General features: G+C 43.0%; 1 protein-coding gene across 2 annotated transcripts in view; it reads right to left on the bottom strand.

The window, feature by feature from the left end:
* Positions 1–24831, bottom strand: part of LOC126187686 (uncharacterized) — a 68976-nt gene that overhangs the window by 18150 nt on the left and 25995 nt on the right. Inside the window, exon 4 of one of the 2 annotated variants that reach the window (XM_049928926.1) lies at positions 13352–13506. In XM_049928926.1, coding sequence (XP_049784883.1) covers positions 13352–13506 — 155 coding nt within the window. Of the gene's footprint in view, positions 1–13351; positions 13510–24831 lie in introns of both variants that reach the window. The other variant, XM_049928925.1, reaches the window with a different exon arrangement.

Here is a 24831-nt window from a genome sequence, read left to right as displayed (position 1 = left end):
CGCACGTTCACCCGATTTGACTTCTGCTGATTTTTTTCCCGTGGGGATGGCTAAAAGAGAGAACTTACATGAATGAACGAACAACCGCCGAAGGTATGCGGCAGCGAATTCGCAATAGATGTGAAAAGATTAGCGCAGAGACACTAATACATGTCGGATTGTCATTCAGACACAGGGTAGCAATATGCATTAGAAACAACGGACAACAATTCGAACATTTGCTGCAGTGAAACACTTGTGAGAGGCAAGGGGACTCACCAAAATTAAGTACCGCCAAGGGAACACATTACTACTACGTTCACTTCATTGCTCCTGGTCAAAGCTAAATGCATTGCGGGAGGGTAGACGGTGTCAAATATCAAATAATGTACTTTGATTTTCCTAATCGGACGTGTACTTTTGTGACATATTACTGTTTTGCAGCGATTCTCATCCCATATTAATGTGAAAAGATTACAGAGCCACCTATCGCGAAACGAAAGAAATGTTTAATACAAAAGTTACATATTTTTTCACGGGGAAACCAAATCTGCACTAAAAAATGGGGTTTGTATTTAAGATATCAAAGTCACCCCTCTCCCACCCCTGGCGGAGGTCCAGGGGGTTCGAGCGTTATATTAATGGACGTCGCTCTTCGAGGTGTACAATGTTTAATACCACTTCTTTTAATCCGATGTGTATTTCGTCAAATATTCCGAAAAACAATTTTAAATGCTTGCATATTTCCGGATAACGACGGGAGCTTCGTGTGGCTGGTCATAAATGATGGTACTAGTAGAAAGATGACGGTGCGAGGACACTTATGATATGAAATTTATATGAAAATTAATTAAATTGATCAATCAATTACCTCACTCCCATCCCCCCTACCATGCCCACATTCACCTCTTCAGCCTGCACGTGGGTCCCCCCCCCTCCTCTTCCCCAGCCTCCCCCCCCCCACCACCACATACCCTGTTGGCGGGAATTTCGAATTTTGTCGAAATTTCAAAAATGGTGGGAATTTCTTTCTCCCACAGCTGTTCTGATGTCCCACCAAAACCCCCACCCGGGATCTGGCGGGAAATTAAAAACGGCGGTGCCCTTTCCAGGACTCAAACACTGGTCATTCTGGACAGAAAGCCCAAGTGCACCCCCCCCCCCCCCCCCAACACCTGGAAAACGACTCAAACCCTAGTCCTTCTGGACAGAAAGCCCAAGTGCACCCCCCATGACATGGAAACTAGCCAGTTGTAGGAGAGGAGGGTTAGGTTAGTGTACTTTATTTATTTTGGTTGGGAAACTGAAGTAAATATTGGTCATAATTATGTAATTGATCATAATTATTGGGCCTAATTACACAACTCCATGCATAGCACCACAAACAGAGTGCCTAAAATCGCAATACAGCTCCAAAATTGACGACGCCATACCACTGGTGTTATACTGCTGGGAAAAAATTTCACAATACCACTCGAAACTAGAGGCAAACGTACTCAAACACTACCCTTCACCTACAAGCTGGCAATAAAAAGGTTGGAATGGAAGGTACTATCTTTTTTTTTATTTTTTTGTGGGAAATATTTTCAACTGCAACTGAAGAGATGCTAGTGTTGGACAGAGGAATGAGTTGGCTACAAATGCCTCAACCTGCATTGCTCGACAGTTACCCTGCAGCCAAGGTAATCGAGGACGATACACGCTACCACAGCTGATGGAAAATGCTTCACTGTTATAATTACACTCCGAAAATGTCGTGAAAAGAAAAACAGTACTTATTCAATGGGTCATAATGCAATGCGACACATGTACCGGGGATTGGGAAAAAATCATTATAACACATTTTAAGCAAAAAAAGACCCCATACGATTGCAGAGGGGCAGCAGTTGCACCTGTGTTCTCCTTGGTGGGCTGTCACGAAATAATCAGTTTGGAGGCAGTCTTATCCCCCTACATTACCACCACTCATCGCTCTTTCCCCTCACCTTCGGCATGGATAGAGGCCTGTTCTATCTTGTCGCTAACGGTCCACAAGAGAACCTTCTGCTGGCATTGACGTACTGCCTCCCGTCTGCTGAAATCAGTCACAGACAGACAAAAGACAAGAACAATACGCTTCATGCAATCTGTTAAACGTATTTCTCAGAAAGACTGGATACCCTCTACCGGAATAACAACAACGAATTTCTAGAAAACTCTCCAGATCGCGTTTTCGAACACCCACTGCTTGGAAAACAAGCAGCTCACAGCCTATGCCGACCGCTGTCCCCGAAATAGACTTCAACTTATCTGTTGCAGAGTCTTCGGTACAACACATCCCCAATGAACATGTGGCTGGACGGTCAGCGCTATCGACGTCGACCAAAGCTACACATACAGCAGACTGTGATGCCAGCATCCCTCAGAACAAAAGCGAAATAAATGAACGCTACTCCAACTGTGTGTGGTTTGTCTAGAAGTTCAGCTGCGACCTCCTACGGAACATGCTAACCACACCCCTAGTAGTTCCGCCAGCAAGTGCATGGCATTCTGAGCGGGAAAATAATTCACTGTAGCAGTTGTATTTAACGTCTACGCACCCCCTACAAGCGAGCATCTGTTAGAAAGGAAAACATAATCATGACCATAATAAATGTCCTCTTTCCATGAAAACAGAATGTCCTCAGTATTTTGAAACCATCATCGACTTAAAGAAAAAGCGAGAATTTAAACTCTGGAGAAAAAACATCTATTATAAGCAACTTCTTTCAGCTTGATGGACAAATTACACGACCTGAGAGCATCTCTCGCGTTAGAATTAGCGTCTGTAAATAAACTGTCATACACGTGTGTATTACAAACACTTCAGACACATGAAGTAACGTTAGAGAATACAGTCTTTCATGTCATTTTCTCACATCTCGGAAAAAAACACGATCATTTTACATTCGACAACAAGAAACTATAATTCAAAAGGAATTCCTGTTTTGCGCACTATGGCAAGTCCTGTTTTATGAATGTGAAGCTATATCATACTAGCGTTTACGAAAGAAATCGTAAGAGTCTGTCTTGTAATATAACCTTCTATAAGACTTTACCACGTCTCTCTTCTGTTACATCGAAATCAAATTCTGTCTGTGTGCTAACGTTTGACATTTTTGCTCCATAACTCCCCACTACCGATCTGCATGTAAAATTCCTTTTATCAAGCAGACAACTTCTCACAGTAGCAGCAGATTCTTGCATTCTAGTTTTATAAGCAATTTATCATCACAGTCTGTTTCCCGAAATCTACTCACGTGTTGGCAAAGGCAATACCATTTCGAGGTTCCACTATGAGCTATAACTCAAGTGGTCGTCTACTTTATATTTAGAGGTTATGAAGTATGAAATAATGTAAGGCTTGGGGTATCACCAGCTTTTAAACACGCAGTCGTGACGAAACTAACAAAAACACTCATGATTCCACGAGAATAGATACAGCTGATTTCTATTAGTTTTATGAACAAAATAGGTGTAGTGCGTCCTGATTTTAACCAGTTACATCACTCCTTATATTAGAACCTGTTATAAGATTTTACCGTGTCCCTCTCTCTTCCGCCGGCCGCGGTGGCCGTGCGGTTCTGGCGCTGCAGTCCGGAACCGCGGGACTGCTACGGTCGCAGGTTCGAATCCTGCCTCGGGCATGGGTGTGTGTGATGTCCTTAGGTTAGTTAGGTTTAAGTAGTTCTAAGTTCTAGGGGACTTATGACCTAAGATGTTGAGTCCCATAGTGCTCAGAGCCATTTGAACCATTTGAACCTCTCTCTTCCGCTATATCGAAAAACAAATACCATCTCCTTGTTGACATCGAGCATATTGCATACACACATATCACTCCATTCGAGCTGGTGGCCAGTGGTCAAAGTCGCTTGCACAGATCTGCGCAAAGTTTTGTCGAGGAAGACCATATCTAACAAACTATCAACCATAAGAGTAGGTTCTTTCATTGTTCCTTCACAAGCATCTTAATACATTATTATATTTTTTCGGCTGTAACACATCCAAGCAGTATACAATCTCCGCTTTGCACACCGCCATACACTTTGTTTTTCTACCATGACTTTGAGGTCTTTGTCAAGTTCTAAATCGACAGTAACACTTTCGATCCATTGGCTCTCAGTGAAAGCTGAGCATGGAATAGTGTAAACTATCATTAGTAATGTAACTCGGAGATGATATTTTTCATTCACAAAAATATGGAAGACATTGCAACATATGGAAACTGGATGAGTTTGCGGCATTGTAGAGTGCTTCCAACAGTTATTCAAAGGCGCTGACGTAAACAGTTAATCTCATCTTTCACAGTGACCAGGTAATGGATGTCTCAGCATTCCATTTCAAAGGGCATTGCCTCCTCATTTTGCAATCATTTACATGATTACTGTTCCGGTGTTCACCTTCGCTGGAAGGTGCTGTTCACAACACGTGCAAGGTAGTAGAAATAAAAAGAGGTACTGTTATCTTATTGGTGTAAAAAAAACTTGTGGAAGGCATCGCAGAATATGGAAATAGGACGAGTCTGCACAATTGAGTAACACTTCCAAACAACTGTCTGAAGGTGATGACCTCTACATTTAATCCCATGCTCCACAGTGACAAGTAGCAGTTATCCAGTGTTCCACCAAGGATCTCTCCATATCAACCAAGTGGTGTCAATCAATCACTATGTGGTAATCAACAGTATACTGGTGGATGGATGGGAAAGACACATTTGATACGGGACAATGTATTGTGATATACACTGCAGCTGATAGCATGGTCAATTTTAGCAATTTTACCGGTTGTTTGTAATTTCAACAGCAGCCAAAATGACACAGCAGAAGGCTTCCCAATTTCTGTATCATCGCTAAATCAGCCCTCCACTACTTTGTAAGTACCATATAGTAGATTGCGAATACAGATAGGTGGCTGTGCAGTACGTCCGTTTAGCCATATACACCAAAGTATACCAGACAGTCTTATACTGTTGCAATTAGCCTACCTACATATATTCAGCACATCGACCATAGTGCAGAATTTACGATTGGACTGGCCATCTTTCCATGTATGAATGGGTATTACAGAGTATTCTTGCAATCATAGGATAAGGTCAGAGACTGACAGATCCCTCCTACATTGTGCTTGATCAATCCTCCCTGCAACACGGTTGCCGATTTAATCTGCAACTGACCAAAAGTGCGAGGGTCTTACACCCACTACATTCCACGTCTTGTGAAGGAACAAGGCGAGCTGTGTCCGTAACTGCTGTTCAGCAAAGATTGCCCCACGCCAGTCTTACCCATGATACCCATCGAAATGCACAAAATCTCTACAGATACATGCATGCCGAACTGAATAGCACCTCTTATCGGTGTAGGTTATAATAGACAGGAGAACGTTGCAGTGATATAACAGATGGTTAAGAAGAAATGTGTGGCTTATACACGATTGAGCTCCAGACAGATGGAGTTTGAAACATTTCACGTAAATCAATTGTGCTATCAATTCTGAAGTATTATTGCACTGTCTGGAGTCAATACCAGGAAGGTACCAGAGCGAAAAAACTGATTGCAGAACATAAACACACACTTCTATGGTTACACAGTTCGGCACCTAAAAATGCTGTATTGTTAAAGCCACATGGTGTCCTAAGAATTAGTCGTGTGGAAGGCAAATGCAGAATATATTTGTCCAACATCAGATATACAACCATCCTGCAAGTTTCCTACCCCAGTCACTGTGGTGACAAACTTTAAAATGATGAAACTAGTTCTTTCTACACTATTCTGGTGTCCTAGTAAGGCATCATTAGTGTGTATCCACCGCACAACCTGCTTATAAACCAACTAGTATGAAGTCGGGAGATTGCTATAATGTCTCTTAGGAAATTAATGGATTTTATACTCCTTTTAAGTCTGAAATGTATGTACCCTCAATCACACTTGCCGCATCAGTTGTGCTTATTGTTAGCAGTAGTAATGCTTTTGACCGATGCGTCTATGTCTCACTAGGAAATGGAGCGAGGAAAAACCGACATGAAAATTTTCGAGAGCTGACACATTGAGGCACTACCCAAGCCCTGACGCACGAAAATGCACACGAAGAAGCAGCAACTTCTCATTAGAGAATAAGCACCATGATCAGTAGGCAAAGGAGATATAACCGCCTTATTACTGTTTACAGTAGCATCACCACGGCTCTGGTAGCATTCCTCTTACACAAGAAGCTCTGGTCTGATGTTAGATAGTTTTGCTCATGCGTAGAATAATATAGCAATTTTGCCCTAACACCACGATTCTCGAGTACAGCCCCCTGTGTGAGAACACAGCTATGGATTGGGTTAGAAATGTTTCGCTTGCTTTAATATAGCGCCTCTGTGTAATACTTAGTCGTCTCTGTTGAAGTATGCATTACGAAAACCAACGTAGTTGACAAAGGCAGGGGCAGGATTAAAACTGAATGCAGCCAGAGCACAATTTTTAAGCTTTTCTCAGGTACCCCCAATACACCTCAATTCCCCGAATTTTATGGTACTTATTCTCAGTTTTATGGGTTTCCAGTCAATTTACATAATTTTGTAAGTTGTTTTCGCGAATTCACATATTTCGACGTATTTACCTCAATTTTGCGTATTTCCCATCGATTTGTAGTAATTACACCAGGTTTTCCTCGATTTTTATCGATTTTATGTCATGTTTTGATATTTTTTTGTTAGTTTTCCGAATGTATGTGGTCATATTGTTGGCATACCCGTGCGTTGTTTGATTTTATGTGAGTATATTTGGGTGTCCTATACACCAGCCTACCAAAAAATACTAGGAATTCCGCTCTTCCCGATGACCTACACGTACGCACTGTGGATAGGAAGATCATGAAAAGTATAGTAACACGCGACTCATACCTAGGTGAAACTCAACAAGTGGTGCAGATGGGAAACTCGTATTCCGGAAATAAATCCGTATACACTACGACAAATCAGAGAGCTTGTTCTTAGATTCGTGTAGCGATTGATTTGATGGAAACTCAATGTCTTTCACAGTTCTGCATGTTCATATGACTTCCACTCTGGTGTGTAGCGATCTGCACCAGGGAGTTGACATGTGTACTGAGTTGATTTCTGCTGGTGCACTGATATTTTTTCCCATAAGTTCAAATGGTTCAAATGGCTCTGAGCACTATGGGACTTAACATCTGAGGTCATTAGTCCCCTAGAACTTAGAACTACTTAAACCTAAATAATCTAAGGATATCACACACATCCATGCCCGAGGCAGGATTCGAAACTGCGACCGTAGCAGCAGCGCGGTTCCGGACTGAAGTGTCTAGAACCTCTCGGCCACCGCGGTCGGCTTCCCATAAGTATATGTCCTTATTGCTTAGCACATGAGCTTCGATACTTTTGTTTACACCTTTCAATTCTGGTATGTCACCACAAGGGTATCAAGACATCTACAAACTGTAGATTTCAGGTATTTTTTATGCTAGTAATAAGTTATTCGTTAGTTGACAGAGTGCCAACTGCTCTTAGCATTCTGGAACGTGAGAGTTTCCCCTTCTACGTACCTAAAGAATGTGCACCTCTGGCAATGTAATATATAGATGAACAGTTAGAAAGTTATGCATTCAAACCGCAACCGTCCGCCAATGGCACGTCTACACACATACATACAGAGACTATGAGTGCATACTACCAATCTCGAAATCTCGACTTCAACGATTATATGTTATTTTCGACAGTGCTAAAACCCCGCAAAAAGGGAAAAACTCTTCACAAAAGGATTCTGTAGGGGATGGAAGCACATTTAAATTCAACCTGCTAAATAGCAAAACATCTTCGATGCAAATTATATTACCGATATTTCGTAATAATATTGTCTAAATGCTCCAATAATAACAGCAAACCAAGGCATCCTTCTGTGCCTATCACAGCTCCCTCTATAGAATTATAGATCCACAATGATGGCTGATGATCATTTTTGTGCTAGATGTCCGTCGGAAGGATGGAGAAAACCTTTCGTGAGTATAAATCACATGTACAAGATAGAAGAGCACATTAGTCAGACAGTATAGTACAACACTGTACTCGAATGCGGCCAGGCCGACCTCTGAATTTTGGTCATCTGTAATCGGTAGCACTGCACCTGGTTGGATGTCGCAAAATAATGAGATGTGAATTGTATCCTATAGTTGAATCTATAAACTATAAAGACTTTGTTCATAAAATTTAAAGAAAATAGACACTAAAGGAAAGAGGACATTTAGTATCATTGCAATTCTGTTTTCCTTTTTGATTCATGCTCGCTTGTAGGAGGTGCATTGATGTTAAACACAACTGCTACAGATACTTATTTTCCCCCTCAGAATGGCATGCGTTTGCTGGTAGAGCTACTAGAGCTGTGGTGAGCATGTTCCATAGGAGGTCGCAGCTTCTCTTTTAGACAAACAACCCATGGTCATGACAGCCATCACTTATCTCACTTTTTTCTGACGGATGCCGATGTCACGGACTATTGTTTGTGTAGCTTTCTACATCTACATCCATACTCCGCAAGCCACCTGACGGTGTGTGGCGGAGGGTACCTTGAGTACCTCTATCGGTTCTCCCTTCTATTCCAGTCTCGTATTGTTCGTGGAAAGAAGGATTGTCGGTATGCCTCTGTGTGGGCTCTTATCTCTCTGATTTCATCCTCATGGTCTCTTCGCGAGATATACGTAGGAGGGAGCAATATACTGCTTGACTTTTCGGTGAAGGTATGTTCTCGAAACTTTGACAAAAGCCCGTACCGAGCTACTGAGCGTCTCTCCTGCAGAGTCTTCCACTGGAGTTTATCTATCATCTCCGTAACGCTTTCGCGATTACTAAATGATCCTGTAACGAAGCGCTCTGCTCTCCGTTGGATCTTCTCTATATCCTCTATCAACCCCAACTGGCACGGATCCCACACCGCTGAGCAGCATTCAAGCAGTGGGCGAACAAGCGTACTCTAACCTACTTCCTTTGTTTTCGGATTGCATTTCCTTAGGATTCTTCCAATGAATTTCAGTCTGGCATCTGCTTTACCGACGATCAACATTATATGATCATTCCATTTTAAATCACTCTTAATGCGTACTCCCAGATAATTTATGGTATTAACTGCTTCCAGTTGCTGACCTGCTATTTTGTAACTAAATGATAAAGGATCTATCTTTCTGTGTATTCGCAGCACATTACACTTGTCTACATTGAGATTCAATTGTCATTCCCTGCACCATGTGTCAATTCGCTGCAGATCCTCCTGCATTTCAGTACAATTTTCCACTGTTACAACCTCTCGATACACCACAGCATCATCTGCAAAAAGCCTCAGTGAACTTCCGATGTCATCCTCCAGGTGATTTATGTATATTGTGAATAGCTTTTGTCGGCGTCAATGGCGCTGACCGTCCAGCCACGTGCTTGTCAGGGACGCATTGTAAAAAACTCACAACCTGATGAACTGGAGGCTGCTACGGGGACTGAAATCGACATAGGTGGTAAGCTGCCTGTTTTGCAAGCAGCGGACATTCTAAAAAGCCATCTGGAGAGTTCTCTAGAACATTTTTGTTTTCCAGGGGGGGGTGGGGGGGAGGGGAGACAGTATATCAGTGCCACAAGAGGAATCTCTTGTGGACCATCAGCGACAAGATGGAACAGGCCTCTATCGCTACCTACAGTGAGGAGAGAGAGAGATGAGGGGTGGTAGGGCAGGGCGTTAAGACTGCCTCCAATCTGATTAGTTCGTGACAGCCCGTCAGGGAGAACACAGCTGCAACTATTGCCCCTTTGCAATCTTATGAGGTCGGTTCTAGCTGTAGTTGTGTTATTACAATAAATTTTTCCAATCCCCAGTACATGTGTTGCATCATGACCCATTGATTGCGAGTGCTGTTTTTCTTTTCATGACAATTTCGATGTGTAATTAGAACAGTGAATCATTTTTCATCAGTTGTGATAGCGTGTATTGGTCTTGATTACCTAGGCTGCAGGGTGATTGTCAAGCAATTCAGAATGAGTTGTCTGCAGCAAACTATGGCGTCAAACAGCGATAGAACAGTCCTAAGCTGTATGATTACAAGTAATACGCTTATTAAACTCCTCTACGTCCAAAACCAGCATCTTGTCAGATGAAAATATTTCCGACCCAAAAAACAAATTAAATATAGTACCTTCCACTTCAGCCTTTTTCCTGCCAGCTTGTACGTGAAGGATTGAGTTTGAGTACGTCTGTCACTAGTTTTGAGTGGTACTGTGAACTTTTTTCCCAGCAATATAACACCAGTGGTATGGCATCGTTAATTTTTTAGTTGGATTTCGATTTTAGGCACTACCTGTGTAGCACTGTGCATAGAGTTGTGTAATTAGGCCTGGTTCGTATGATAAATTACATAATTAAGACCAATCTTTATTTCAGTTTCCCAACCAAAACAAATAAAGTACAGTGACCTAACCTTCCTCTCCTGCGTCTGGGTAGTTTCCATGTGTTCGGCGATGCACTTGGGGTTTTGGCCAAGAAGGACCAGGGTTTAAGTCTTGGAAAAGGCTCCACCATTTTTAATTGCCCACGAGTTCCCGGGTGGGGGTTGGGGTAGGTCATCAGCAAAGCTGTGGGAGAAAGAAATTCCATCATTTTTAAAGTTTCTTCAAAATTTGAAATTCCCGCCAAATTTCAGAATTCCCACCAAAATTCTAAATTCTCATCAATAATGTTGGTGGGGGAGGAGTGGGGATGGGGAGGGGGAATGAATGGGGACCCATATCAGGCTGATGAAAACACATGAAATCATATAGGGGTGGCAGTTTGGATGAACATGGTTGGGCAGGGTGGGGCAATCAATTTATCAATTTAATTAATTTGGATATAAATTTGATATCAAAAGTGTCCTAGCACTGCCATCTCACTACTACTGATTGTGCTCTCCTTTGGAACGTTGCAACAACAGAGAACAGTAGCGAAATGCAAGAAGACTTGTGAAAGATCAACGGTTGGTACAACTGAACATTCACGTGAGTAAGCGTAATGTATTGTGCATAAATAGGCAAAAAGATGTATAACTTCTCGATTATGCTGTTGACAATAAATCACGGGAAATCGTAACGCCGGCCAGTGTGGCCGAGCGGTTCTAGGTACTTCAGTCTGCAACCGCGTGACCGCTACGGTCGCAGATTCGAATCCTGCCTCGGGCATGGATGTGTGTGATGTCCTTAGGTTAGTTAGGTTTAAGTAGTTCTAAGTTCTAGGGGACTGATGACCTCAGCTGTTAAGTCCCATAGTGCTCAGAGCCATTTGAACCATTTTTGAAATGGTAACATCCGTTAAATTGCTAGCAGTAATCATCTGAGGCGACCTAAACTGGAATGAATGCGTAAAACTGATTGTAGAAAAGAAAGTGTCATGCTTAGGTTAATTAGAAGAATCTTAAGGAAACTCGATTCATATAAGGAAAAAGTGACTAGTAAAACACTTGTTCAGTCGATTCTTCAGTATTATTCATCGGTCTGGGATCTTTAAAAAGCTGAATTAGAAAAGGAGATGGGGAAACTCGAACAATGAGCTGCGCGTTTCCCCGTGAGATCGTTTACACTGAAGAGCCAAAGAAAGTGGTACACCTGCCTAATATCGTGTACGGCCCCCGCGAGCACTCACAAGTGCCACAACCCGACGGGGCATGGACTCGAAAACTGTCTGAAGTAGTGCTAGAGGGAATTGACACTATGAATCCTGCAGGGCTGTCCATAAATCCGTAAGAGTACGAGAGGGTGGAGACCTCTTCTGAACAGCTCATTGCAAGGAATCCCAGATATGCTCAGTAATGTTCATTTCTGGGGAGTTTTGTGGGCAGAGGACGTGTTTAAACTCAAGAGAGTGTTCCTGGAGCCACTCTGTAACAATTATGGACGTGAGGGGTGCCGCATTGTCCTGCTGGAATTTCCCAAGTCCACCGGAATGCAAAATGGACAGAAAATGCATGCAGGTAATCAGACAGGCTGCTTTGGCAGGATGCTTAAGTACGTGTCACCTGTCAGAGTCGTATCTAGTCCTGTCCCATATCACTCCAACTGCACAAGCCCCACACCATTACAGAAACCTCAACCAGCTTGAACAGCCCCTGCTGACATGCAGAGACCCTGGATTCACGAGGTTGTCTCCATACCTGTACACGTCATCCACTAGACAAAATTTGAAACGAGACTCATCCGACGAGACAACTGGTTCCCAGTCAACAGTCCAATGTCGGTGTCGAAGGGCCCAGGCGAGGCATAAAGCTTTGTGTCGTGCAATCATCAAGGGTACACAAGTTAGCCTTCGGCTCCAAAAGACCATATCGGTGATGTTTCGTTAAATAGTTCGCACGCTTATTGTTGATAACCCAGCATTGAAATCTGCAGCAATTTGCGGAAAGGTTGCACTTCTGTCGTGTTGGACGATTATCTTCAGTCGTCGTTGGTCCCGTTCTTGCAGGATCTTTTTCCAGACGCAGCGATATCGGGGATTTGATGCTTTACTGGATTCCTGATATTCACGTACACTCGCGAAATGTTCGTACGGAAAACTCCCCACTTCATCGCTACCTCGGAGATGCTGTGTTCCATCGCTCGTGCGCCGACTATAACATCATGTTCAAACTCACTTAAATCTTGACAACCTGTCATTGTAGCAGCAGTAACCGGTCTAACAACTGCGCCAGATACTGCTTATATAGGTGTTTCCAACCGTAGCGCCGTACTATGCCTGTTTATATATCTCTGTATTTGAAAACGTTTGCCTATACCAGTTTCTTTGGCGCTTCAGTGTATTTGGTGCGAAAGCGTTACGGAGACGGCAACAAACCCCAGTGACCCAGTGGTAGACACTACAAGAGATGCTTTGTGTATCACGGAAGCGTTCACTATTGAAAAGAGTCGAGCAATATAGTCCTTCCTGCAACGTACGTCTCGCGAAATGACCACAACGAGAAGACGAGAAATCACAGACATTAGAGCTGTTACGTATTTTTTTCAACGCACCAGTCTAGAAAGGAACCGGGAAGGGAGGAAATGATTGTGCTGCCAGAAGTAGCCTCAGAAACGCATGGCAATGATGGCTTGTGGATACGTTGGTGACCCCGTTGACCACGGTGGTGAAGGCTGTAGAAAGTGCACGGACTTCTTTTGGCAGCGTAATGTGCAACTATTTTATGCTGTGAAAACTGATAACGCGTGCGTTCCCCATCTCGTACTGCGATGACACCGTTCCTGCATCCATATGTATTCACGAATCGTTCTTGTATACATTTCCATCAGTGTTTGTGCTTGTTTGGAAGTCAGCAGTTCACAAATGTTTCGGATAGTCATCGTTTTTTTTTTCTGTACCTCGTCAGATGTCCGTGGGTTGGAGCAGTAATTCGCACAGACACGTAGGTGTTTCCTGCGTCCTATGAAGAGGCGACTGTTTGGAGCCTCACTGGGGTAGTCGTTTCTGTGAGACTCGGTTGCATTTCCTCCGAAGGTCGGGTACATCCGGTTTGCTGCTGTAAAAGAAGTAAATAGTATACAGTTATCTGCAATAAGGTGTTTTTCGCTTTTTAACCCATGTCTAATACGTTAATCTTTATTGGAATTTATTTTTACACAATGTATGACGATGAGCTTCCTGGCTTCCAAATATACTGGAGACAAATATGTTAAAGAGAGCAATATTTCTGACAGACTGCTATTATATGAGGTAAAAACTACGTAAAGAAGAACTTCGAACTATGGGTGTTTATGATCAAAATTCATACTCAATTAAAAGATCTTTTTAACTACAAATGTATCTTTTGAAGACATTGTGTTTGACAGTAGTGTGGGAAGTGTCATACAGCACTCAAAACACAACTGGATCCTTATTAAAGCGATGTATCAATTCCCAGCTCTGTTCCATTCCGCTAGAGCCATGAGTGTATTTCGGAGTATATTAGAAGTATTTTTTTTTTAATTATATGCTTCTGGTAGATATTAGGCCCAGCAGTTATCATGATGCAGTGTAAGGTTTAACACATTTGTTTTCACATACTTCTTCTAAACAACATATTAGTACATTAAATAATCACCAGAGCATTACAGTTTGAAATCCAATCTTGAAGACGGATGTAGAATATCTTTTCATGTGAATAGAAATAATAGTTGTAATTTTGATTGCTCATTATGTCAACAAACATGTTCCTTGAGTAACAGTTAGATGTGCAATGATAGAAATTTTTAACTTTCTTTTACATTCTCTGTAAGTCTTAATGATGTATCACTATTATAGTTGCGCTCTACCAAAATTACGGTTTCGGTCATTTGGATACACTGCGTACATGACATGGTAAATGGTAGTATTGGGATCAACTTTGTCCTGAGCCACTATGCATTTTTGCCAAATTTATTCAACTTGGCGGCCTCTCCCCTATCTCCTTCTCCCTGAGGAGTAGATGTGGCAATGTCGAACAGCTAACATCACCACCCCTCCATCACCACTCCTCCCCCATATCCCACTTTCCCTCCCCCCTCCCCACCCCTGAATTCCATTCCCTTCTACAAATCTTTAACATATTGCAGCGTGTCAGCAACTGTGAAATGTACAGCAAATAAACAATGTTTTCAGCCTTCAGTTGCAAGGTAATTTTATTCGTTTACCTAGGTTTCGATTCCAGTAATGGAATCTTCTTCAGAACAACAATGAAATTATTTTGTGAGCCAAACACTGGCCATGTCACAGATTAAAAATTAAAACATTAAAGACGCATAATCATAAGATTATGTCATAAGACATAATCTTATGATTATGCGTCTTTAATGTTTTAATTTTTAATCTGTGACATGGCCAGTGTTTGGCTCACAAAATAATTTCATTGTTGTTCTGAAGAAGATTCCATTACTGGAATCGAAACCTAGGTAAACGAATAAAATTACCTTGCAACTGAAGGCTGAAAACATTGTTTATTTGCTGTCCATTCCCTTCTCCTCTTCCCACCCCCTCCACCACTTGTGTATTGGCAGGAAAAAGTACGTGCTGAGCTGCTCCCACCGTCCACGCTATTTCTGATGTATATGTTCACCTGGAAGTTTGAAGACCGATTGCTTTGGTTCTCAATACCGCCACCAGAGGGTGCTCGAAACTGTCCTACAACCGCCCTCACACTTTCTGCCGCCCACTGCATCCACTTTTTCCGATTGCTTGTGTATTGTTCACCCTGTTGTATGCCCTAATCGACAATACCTCTCGAAATTGGCAGGACAATGCTGAAACGATAACTAAAACAATTCTATAAACTGATCTACACCTCGAAAAACGCTTTGTAAATGGCCTGAGCATAGCCACATATCGCGAAAAAAACTTCGATCTTTACATGGAAAAATTTTAAAGAAGAAGAAAGTGCTTGGTCTTGGTGAGAAACAGTCCATCTGTACTATGTATCAAATTAATTGTTTAACAATTTGCAGGAATCAAATAGATCACTTAAAACACTTACCACCCTCTTACGGTGATTCTTCTTCGTACTAAAATATATTTTCAACGCTTGATAATCACATACAAACATTTTGCAAACCAAGTAATTAAATTTCTGTCACAAATAGATGGTAGCGTTAAATATATCTCAGGTCTTGTATGCGCCAACATTTGAGAACCACAACATTTCCACCTTACACTGAACATAACTGGAGCAAAAACTTGATTGCGGACATTCACGACCACGAAGTACGCACCGTCCCCTAATTGCTGGGGAAACGCGCCGGCTCTGGCCGGGAGAGGCCCGTACATACTTCAGCCGCGCCAGCAGTTGCGGACGCATATCCAGCCATACCAGACGCTCAAGAGGCCAGAGAGACTGTCATCGTGAACGCCAAACGGTCAACCAATCAATTTACATGGGGAGAGGGACAGGAATTGCCCCCGCGGCTGCAGGCAAGAGTCGATTAGGCGGTAGCCGAAATCTTTATTTCTACCCGCCGGTCGTGTGAGGCTAAGCTGCCGCTTCCGGTCGGCCACTGGTCGCAGACACTGTGAGACAAGCAGGCGCGGCTTGGACATATAGTTCTAACTGCACTTCCACACCGACATAGACTCCCTAAATTAAGAAATCCACCTTACCTAATCTCAGAAAGGGATTTTGTAGTTCATGAAACTTGAAGACAGAAGAAATCGGAGCACACACGCGTTTTCATGTCACTAAACTATCGTTACTTGGTGGAAGTCTAAAACTATGCAGTTGTATCCTCTGTGTGGGAGGTCACAGTTTTGTCTGAAACACATCAAATGATGTTGCCAGTTGTCTTCCTTAGAGAAGAGTAATGTTTACAGAAGCTTTCCAAACCGCTCAGAAATCATTAGATCTCTGGTTGTGTAGTGTCCCTTTTGCAATATTCACCATTATCGAGGTGAAAAATAAATAAAACCGAATTGCAAACACTGATTTAACTGTAAAAATATACAATATACACTCCTGGATATGGAAAAAAGAACACATTGACACCGGTGTGTCAGACCCACCATACTTGCTCCGGACACTGCGAGAGGGCTGTACAAGCAATGATCACACGCACGGCACAGCGGACACACCAGGAACCGCGGTGTTGGCCGTCGAATGGCGCTAGCTGCGCAGCATTTGTGCACCGCCGTCGTCAGTGTCAGCCAGTTTGCCGTGGCATACGGAGCTCCATCGCAGTCTTTAACACTGGTAGCATGCCGCGACAGCGTGGACGTGAACCGTATGTGCAGTTGACGGACTTTGAGCGAGGGCGTATAGTGGGCATGCGGGAGGCCGGGTGGACGTACCGCCGAATTGCTCAACACGTGGGGCGTGAGTTCTCCACAGTACATCGATGTTGTCGCCAGTGGTCGGTGGAAGGTGCACGTGCCCGTCGACCTGGGACCGGACCGCAGCGACGCACGGATGCACGCCAAGACCGTAGGATCCTACGCAGTGCCGTAGGGGACCGCACCGCCACTTCCCAGCAAATTAGGGACACTGTTGCTCCTGGGGTATCGGCGAGGACCATTCGCAACCGTCTCCATGAAGCTGGGCTACGGTCCCGCACACCGTTAGGCCGTCTTCCGATCACGCCCCAACATCGTGCAGCCCGCCTCCAGTGGTGTCGCGACAGGCGTGAATGGAGGGACGAATGGAGACGTGTCGTCTACAGCGATGAGAGTCGCTTCTGCCTTGGTGCCAATGATGGTCGTATGCGTGTTTGGCGCCGTGCATGTGAGCGCCACAATCAGGACTGCATACCACCGAGGCACACAGGGCCAACACCCGGCATCATGGTGTGGGGAGCGATCTCCTACACTGGCCGTACACCACTGGTGATCGTCGAGGGGACACTGAATAGTGCACGGTACATCCAAACCGTCATCGAACCCATCGTTCTACCATTCCTAGACCGGCAAGGGAACTTGCTGTTCCAACAGGACAATGCACGTCCGCATGTATCCCGTGCCACCCAACGTGCTCTAGAAGGTGTAAGTCAACTACCCTGGCCAGCAAGATCTCCGGATCTGTCCCCCATTGAGCATGTTTGGGACTGGATGAAGCGTCGTCTCACGCGGTCTGCACGTCCAGCACGAACGCTGGTCCAACTGAGGCGCCAGGTGGAAATGGCATGGCAAGCCGTTCCACAGGACTACATCCAGCATCTCTACGATCGTCTCCATGGGAGAATAGCAGCCTGCATTGCTGCGAAAGGTGGATATACACTGTACTAGTGCCGACATTGTGCATGCTCTGTTGCCTGTGTCTATGTGCCTGTGGTTCTGTCAGTGTGATCATGTGGTGTATCTGACCCCAGGAATGTGTCAATAAAGTTTCCCCTTCCTGGGACAATGAATTCACGGTGTTCTTATTTCAATTTCCAGGAGTATATATATCGATAAATGCAGAAAAGACATTATTTTTATTGTATGAGATTATAATGTGATTATCTTTGTTAGCGTATAAAATACAATGCAATGCTCATTCTTCTGTCTAGTCTGTTTTGTTCTGTTCGTTCTGGTGTGAGCTGGAATAAGGTACGCAAGCTATTGTGCTCCGCTAGCATTTGTTTCTGTCGTACCGTAATTGCAAATATTTAATGGTGTAAACTTTGTCCTAGTAAGAATATATTAGTATAAAGTGATCTCCGTGTGTTATTTCAAGAACCTACGCCACATTTATCTTATGAAAAGAATATTTAATGAAAATTATTTAGAATGTTTCCAGCTGCTGCGGAGCGAGTAACAGTAATCTCTGACTGTTAACAATTAGCCGCCATTACGCGGTACATTTAAAAATATTTTTTCACAGCACAATGTCTGATAGCCGGAGCGGAAGAAATTATATAAAAATATTCTGTGAGATTAATTGAAGTAATCCAGTGAAATAATTTTATTAAAACTTGTCTATTTTCTGTGATAGTAATAATTTCAGAGCTGAGTACTACTACGCTATTGCATTTACAGTAATTTGTAGGGAGCCTGGCGCTCGATAAAACCAGATATAATACGTAATTGGCAACCTACGAAATTCATTATTTTGCTTATTATATCTCTTTAGTATTTTTTTTTAAAGCTAAAAGTAAAAACTAACTCCACTAAAGATCAGTGACGGATCACGATAAATCAAAGGACAAACGAATTTACTAGGAGAGTGTTTCCGCTAAATAAATAAACAACATAGCATTATATTTCTTTTAAGAGATATAATAAATAGCGCCCTGTTACGTGGGGCCTGAAGAGATAAAATATTTTTTTTTAGGGTTTGTATGTATATAATTGTTAACATGTATTGTATGTATTCTAATGTCTATCAAATTCCATTTCATGTATAAACTTGAACGAGGAAAGCGGAGAAGAACTGTATAGACCCTGAGAGGACAAGATAGCAAAAAGAAAAGAAAAGAAAAAAGAAATCAAGGTAAGGATCACTATGCATAATAGCTTGCTACATAGGCCCGTATCATCAAATTATAGTATCATAGATGGTACATGGTGTACAGTGGTGTAGATATTAGTATTGTGTGATTTTGGAAACAATAAGCAGTTTGACTTGTGAACTTAGTCCGCATTTGTAGTTAGGAACAATTTTGTAGTTAGCCCAGTGAAAGTTATCGTCATTATGGGAAAAGTTGGACGTGTGTTAGATTTGCAACCAGATAATGTGTCCAATGTTACAAATAATGTGCAATTATTGAGCGATATGGATAGTGACACTGACTTACTGAATATTAATAGTGATCGAGGGGGAGAAAATGTAAACAATGTAGTTTCCGGTGATATGCCAGGAAGTAGCCAGCAGACGAAAACAGTAAAACCGATAGGTGCTACTAGCAGGGCTAGTGATAATTTTCCAATGATTAGAACAACTACCACGCCGGTATGCTCACCAATACCGGATTCATTTGCTGAATTTTTACGGAAATTAGAGAAAAAGAACGAACAGCTAGTCAATCAGATAAGAGAACAAAACGAAGAAAGAGAGAGATTGAGGGAAGAGAGGTATCAACAGCTAGTCAATCAGATAAGGGAACAAAACGAAGAAAGAGAGAGATTGAGGGAAGAGAGGAATCACCAGCTAATCAATCAGATAAGGGAACAAAATGAAGAAAAAGATCTTAATAGAAAGTATAGGTACAATGTTCGAAAAGATACATTCAGAAATGACAGAAATAAAGAAAGCCCAAGCCGAACTGCCGAACATTGTAAGCAACATAGCACAAGATGTGCAAACGCTTCAGACGGCACACACAGTCATCCGGGACGAAGTAGAACAGCTTGCGAACCGAATGGACAATTTAGAGATGACACAAAAAGAAACCATAGAACGCATTTAAATGATCAAGCCCAGAAAGTAGAAAAAGAGTTCCATGACTGGCTCACTGAAAAAGAAAGCCAGATCACAGAACGTGCAGAAAGCAAAATACAGTCTGCTCTGCAAAAATTAACTAACGGAGCAGCTGTATGTAAACAACCCACAGTAGACACGCTACCACTCGCAGGTGCAAAAAGCGAAGCGAGATACAAATTGTCAGTACCGCTGTGGTAAGTCCCATCGCCACACCTTCACCTGGCCATGTTAGGCAATAAATTCTGCCTTGGCCATGTTAGGCAATAAATTCTGCCTTACTCATGTAGTACCATCACCGTCAGAGGGTGGCACGGGACTACAAGTCACCTGCCCATGTTATGCAATACATTCTGCCTGACTCGTGGCAATACATTCTGCCTGACTCATGTAGAACTATCACCGTCAGAGGGTGGTACGGGACTACAAGTCCCTGTTAGGAACGTGTACGGTAATGAGAATATTACGTACAGTTCATACCAACAAAAAAGCGATTCGGAAAGAGAAAACACACAATTTACAGGAAGCATTCCTATTCATAACCCCGTGGGGGCAGCTTCTACTTCCAAAAGCAATAACATTGATGAAAGCTTAATAAAACACAGACAATTCCAAGTATTTAACGCGGAAAAGAAGACAGTGCATCCGGTAATCTTTATAAAAGGATTCCGAAATGTATTACAGAGTGCCTGGAATGAACGCCAAAAAGTTCAGTTCATAATCGCACATATACAAGGCGACGCAGCCTTATGGGCAAATGAAGTCATAGAAAATTGCCATTGCCTGGCACAATTTGAAAAATCTTTTCTAGACAGATACTGGTCTAAGGCTATTCAAGAACGCCTGAGGACTGAAGTATACAGCCCGCAAATGTACAATCACTAACAGGGTACACTCCGTAAATATTTTGAAAAATATATCAACAAAACTAGATATTGGGATGACCCCATATCAGCCCGTGATGTGATCAGAATCTTAAAATTACGATTGCCCGGTCATATACGAGACAAATTAATAAATGTACCCGAAAATGACCTGGAACGGTACTTGTCTGTGCTGGACGAAATCGATCTCTCCCAGGAAGAAAATAGGATAAATAAAGACCGGGAGAACAGTAATGGTTCACCACGCAAGTTTAAAAATGGCAACAACAATTCCAATTTTGGAAGCCACAGAAATGGAAAGGAAGATCAATCCGCAGAACAAAACAGGAAGAACGGAAACGGTCAACCATCTTACAATCAAAAACGTAGGTGGGAAGATAGAGGACATCCCGGCTACAGTAACAGTAATAATAATTACAATAACAAACGTCGAAATGAAGGTCAATGGCCGCAACCAAGCAGTAGTGCCAACAACCGCACTTACCCGGTGCAGTGGATGCAAACTTCTATGCCACCACCACCGCCTCCTAACGGTAACCAGTACCAGTGTGACAATAGGAATTCTATGCAGAATACTAATGCAATACCACAAACATGGACAGACTCGAATAGCAGCGTAAGGATAGTAGAAATGCCCACGGACGGAAACCACCATAGTTCAAGACCGTCAAACGAACAACGGCCACAATAAGCTCCCAATTGATGGCCTGCGAAAAAACAGGGGGCACTGCTAGAAACAATACACAAGATAATGTATTATTACTGAGGTACCAAGATGGAGACAGTACACAACATGATTTACTTATGGAATCAAACCAATGTAACAAAAAAGAAATAACTGAAGTACAAACCATCATAAAAGCTAGAATTAATGAATTGCCAGTAGAAATATACATAGATACAGGTGCCACTAGTAATGTTATGAGCTATGATCTATTCAAAACCATGAGCCAAAACCGCAACTTACCGACATTTCCTGTACAAAACTGCTGTGTCATTGGAGCCATGGGAGCACAAGCACAGAAAGTTCAGTATCAGGTGCTGGTAGATTTATGCCTGGGAGAAGATAACGTAAAATGTATCTTTCTCGTAGTCAAAGGATTGAGAGTAACCTGCATCCTGGGGGGAGGTTTCCTGAGCGAGAAAAAAGCAAAAATTGATTTCTCCCGCGGGAAGATCTCCCTACTGAATGAAAATAAGCAGATTGTACTGGATTTAACACGAACAGTAAGTACACCCGGTAAAGATTGCCCGAGCGTACGAGTAAAAAGCGAAGAGATGCCCATATTTCAATTAAGCAGCAATTTAAGGGACCAGAGAGAATATTATTCGGAAACAGCTCACAACGAAACGCTTCAATGGCACGAAATCCTTAACAACAAAGCACAAGAATCACGTTATCTAACTGAATCCCAACGAAAAAGTCGATATGACAAGTCAATAAAACGGACAGTTCCATATCAGATAAACGACTTAGTTTTGATAAGAAACCATCCTAAGTCGTCACTCATAACAAAGAAGAACAAGAAATGGCAAATGCTGTATAATGGACCTTTTAAAATTATACAAATACCGCACGGTTGTAGCCACCTTATAGCTGATGTGATGAGCGGGAAGATCAATCACTGACTGGCTCCGTAAATTCACCTTCAGTGCTATATGGGCCCTGTTTTCCGAAATGGAAGTTAGAGGTTTAGGTAAAGCACTCAGCTGTGTACTACATCTAGACATCCACTCTCATGTCCATGATACAGTCAATGGCGGGCAATATCCTAAGGATATTTCAGATAAGATGGCTTCATAAGGATATTTCAGATAAGGTGGCTCGTATTAATGTCCAAAATAAAGATGGCAGCTATTGCTTTGCATGGTCGCTGCTGGCTTGCAAAAGAAATTACAATCATAAGGATCATCCCAAGTACCCAACTCGATACACTAGAGGTACTGACTTTCGTGGACTTCATAATTTTGATGATATCGAGTTCCCCTTTAAACACCAGGACAGTCCTAAAATTGAGGCACAGAATACCAATATATGCTTATGGGCTGGGCGCGTGGAACTCAGGTGATAAGTATAGAACAGAGTCGTTAGACCCGTTCATTTCTCAGAATTTGCTGATCACATATGTTCACATATGAGGAGCATAAGGAGAAAGGATTATCATTACAGCTGGATCAAGGATGAGTCCACCCTCTATCCCCCAAATTATCAAAAGATCATCATATAAAGTATATTTGCTTAAGATGTCTGAATTATTTTTCCACGAGTGACCGTTTAGCAAACATTAAGCTGATTGCTCTATCAGGAAATCGATACGTGCTATAATGCCTACCAAGGAAAACAAATTCTGTAAGTTTAAGAAGGCATTCCACCAGGAGCGATGCCGCATAGTAGTTTACAGTGATTTAGAACGCCAACCTCGCTCCTGTGACACGCTGAGAAGGTGACCCCACAGTCTCACATACTAATTTCACAGAAAAATATATACCGTATGTGTCAGCGTACCAGTTTGTAGCGTCCTGTGATTCGAGTCTTAACCACTACAAATCTTAAAAAAATATTCAAATATGTGTGAAATCTTATGGGACTTAACTACTAAGGTCATCTGTTCCTAAGCTTACACACTACTTAACCTAAATTATCCTAAGGACAAACACACACATCCATGCCCGATGGAGGACTCGAACCTCCGACAGGACCAGCCGCGCAGTCCATGACTGCAGCGTCTAAGACCGCTCGGCTAATCCCGAGCGGCTCCAAATCTTATGTCGTGGATAATACTGCGGTATGCTTACTTACTGAGCACGAGCAACTTTCGTCGGATATTGATAAGCTTTAAGCACCAACACTCCCATGACCAACTCGAGGGAGAATGAAATTTTATGAGGAAGCGGTTCACTGTTACACACACACCAAAAAAAGTTTTGCATCACCCTGGTTCCCAGAACTCCTGAAGGCAGACGTTGACTGTGGATATTGTATCACAGACACAGTCCCTTTGGCTGCCCAGAGATGTCTCTAAACCCCTCCAAAGATGTAAACAACCATGCATGAGCAGCGCCTATTAGACGGAGGGAGTCCGACAGCTGATCAGTTCCAGTCATTCCATAAGGAAAGAGGTACACGGTTTGTGTTGTCTGTAGTTCAACCATACCTAGATGGTCAATACCGCGCATCGATCGCGTCTGCATTGTTACCTTGTGCCAGGAAGGACTCTCAACAAGGGAATTGTCCAGGCGTCTGAGAGTGAATCAAAGTGATGTTGTTCGGACATGGAGGAGACTCAGAGAGACAGGAACTGTCAGTGACAGGCCTCGCTCAGACCACCCAAGGGCTACTGCTGCAGGGGATGACTGATACCTACGGATTATGGCTCGGAGCAACTCCACCATGATGAATAATGCTTTTCGTGCAGCCACAGGACGTCGTGTTACGACTCAAACTGTGCGCGATGGGCTGCATGATGCGCAACTTCATCCCGTCGTCCATGGCGACGTCCATCTTTGTAACCACGACACCATGCAGCGCGGTATGGATGGACCTAACAACATGCCGAATGGACTGCTCACCATTGGCATCACCTTCTCTTCACCGATGAGCGTCGCATACTCCTTCAACCAGACAATCATCGGAGACGTGTTTGGAGGCAACCCGGTCAGGCTGAACGGCTTAGACACACTGTCCAGCGAGTGCAGCAAGGTGGAATTTCCCTGCTGTTTTGAGGTGGCATTATGTGGGGCCGAGTACAGCGCAGGTGGTCATGGAAGGCACCGTAACTACTGTATGTTACGTGAATGCCATCCTCTGACTGATAGTGCAACCATATCGGCAGCATATTGGCGAGGCATTCGTCTTCATGAACGACAATTCGCACCCACATCATGCACATCTTGTGAATGACTTCCATCAGGATAACGACATCGCTCGGCTAGAGTGTCCAGCATGTTCTCCAGACATGAAACCTGTCGAACATGCCTGGGATAGATTGAAAAGAGCTGTTTATGGACGACGTGACCAATCAATCAGTCTGAGGGATCTAAGCCGAATCGCCGTTGAGGAGTGGAACAATCTGGACTAACAGTGCCTTGATGATCTTATGGATAGTATGCCACTACGAATACAGGC

The sequence above is a fragment of the Schistocerca cancellata genome, chromosome 5 (assembly GCF_023864275.1).
Source record: "Schistocerca cancellata isolate TAMUIC-IGC-003103 chromosome 5, iqSchCanc2.1, whole genome shotgun sequence".
NCBI classification, from domain to species: Eukaryota; Metazoa; Arthropoda; class Insecta; order Orthoptera; family Acrididae; genus Schistocerca; species Schistocerca cancellata.
This window is presented reverse-complemented; position numbering and strand designations above follow the sequence as displayed.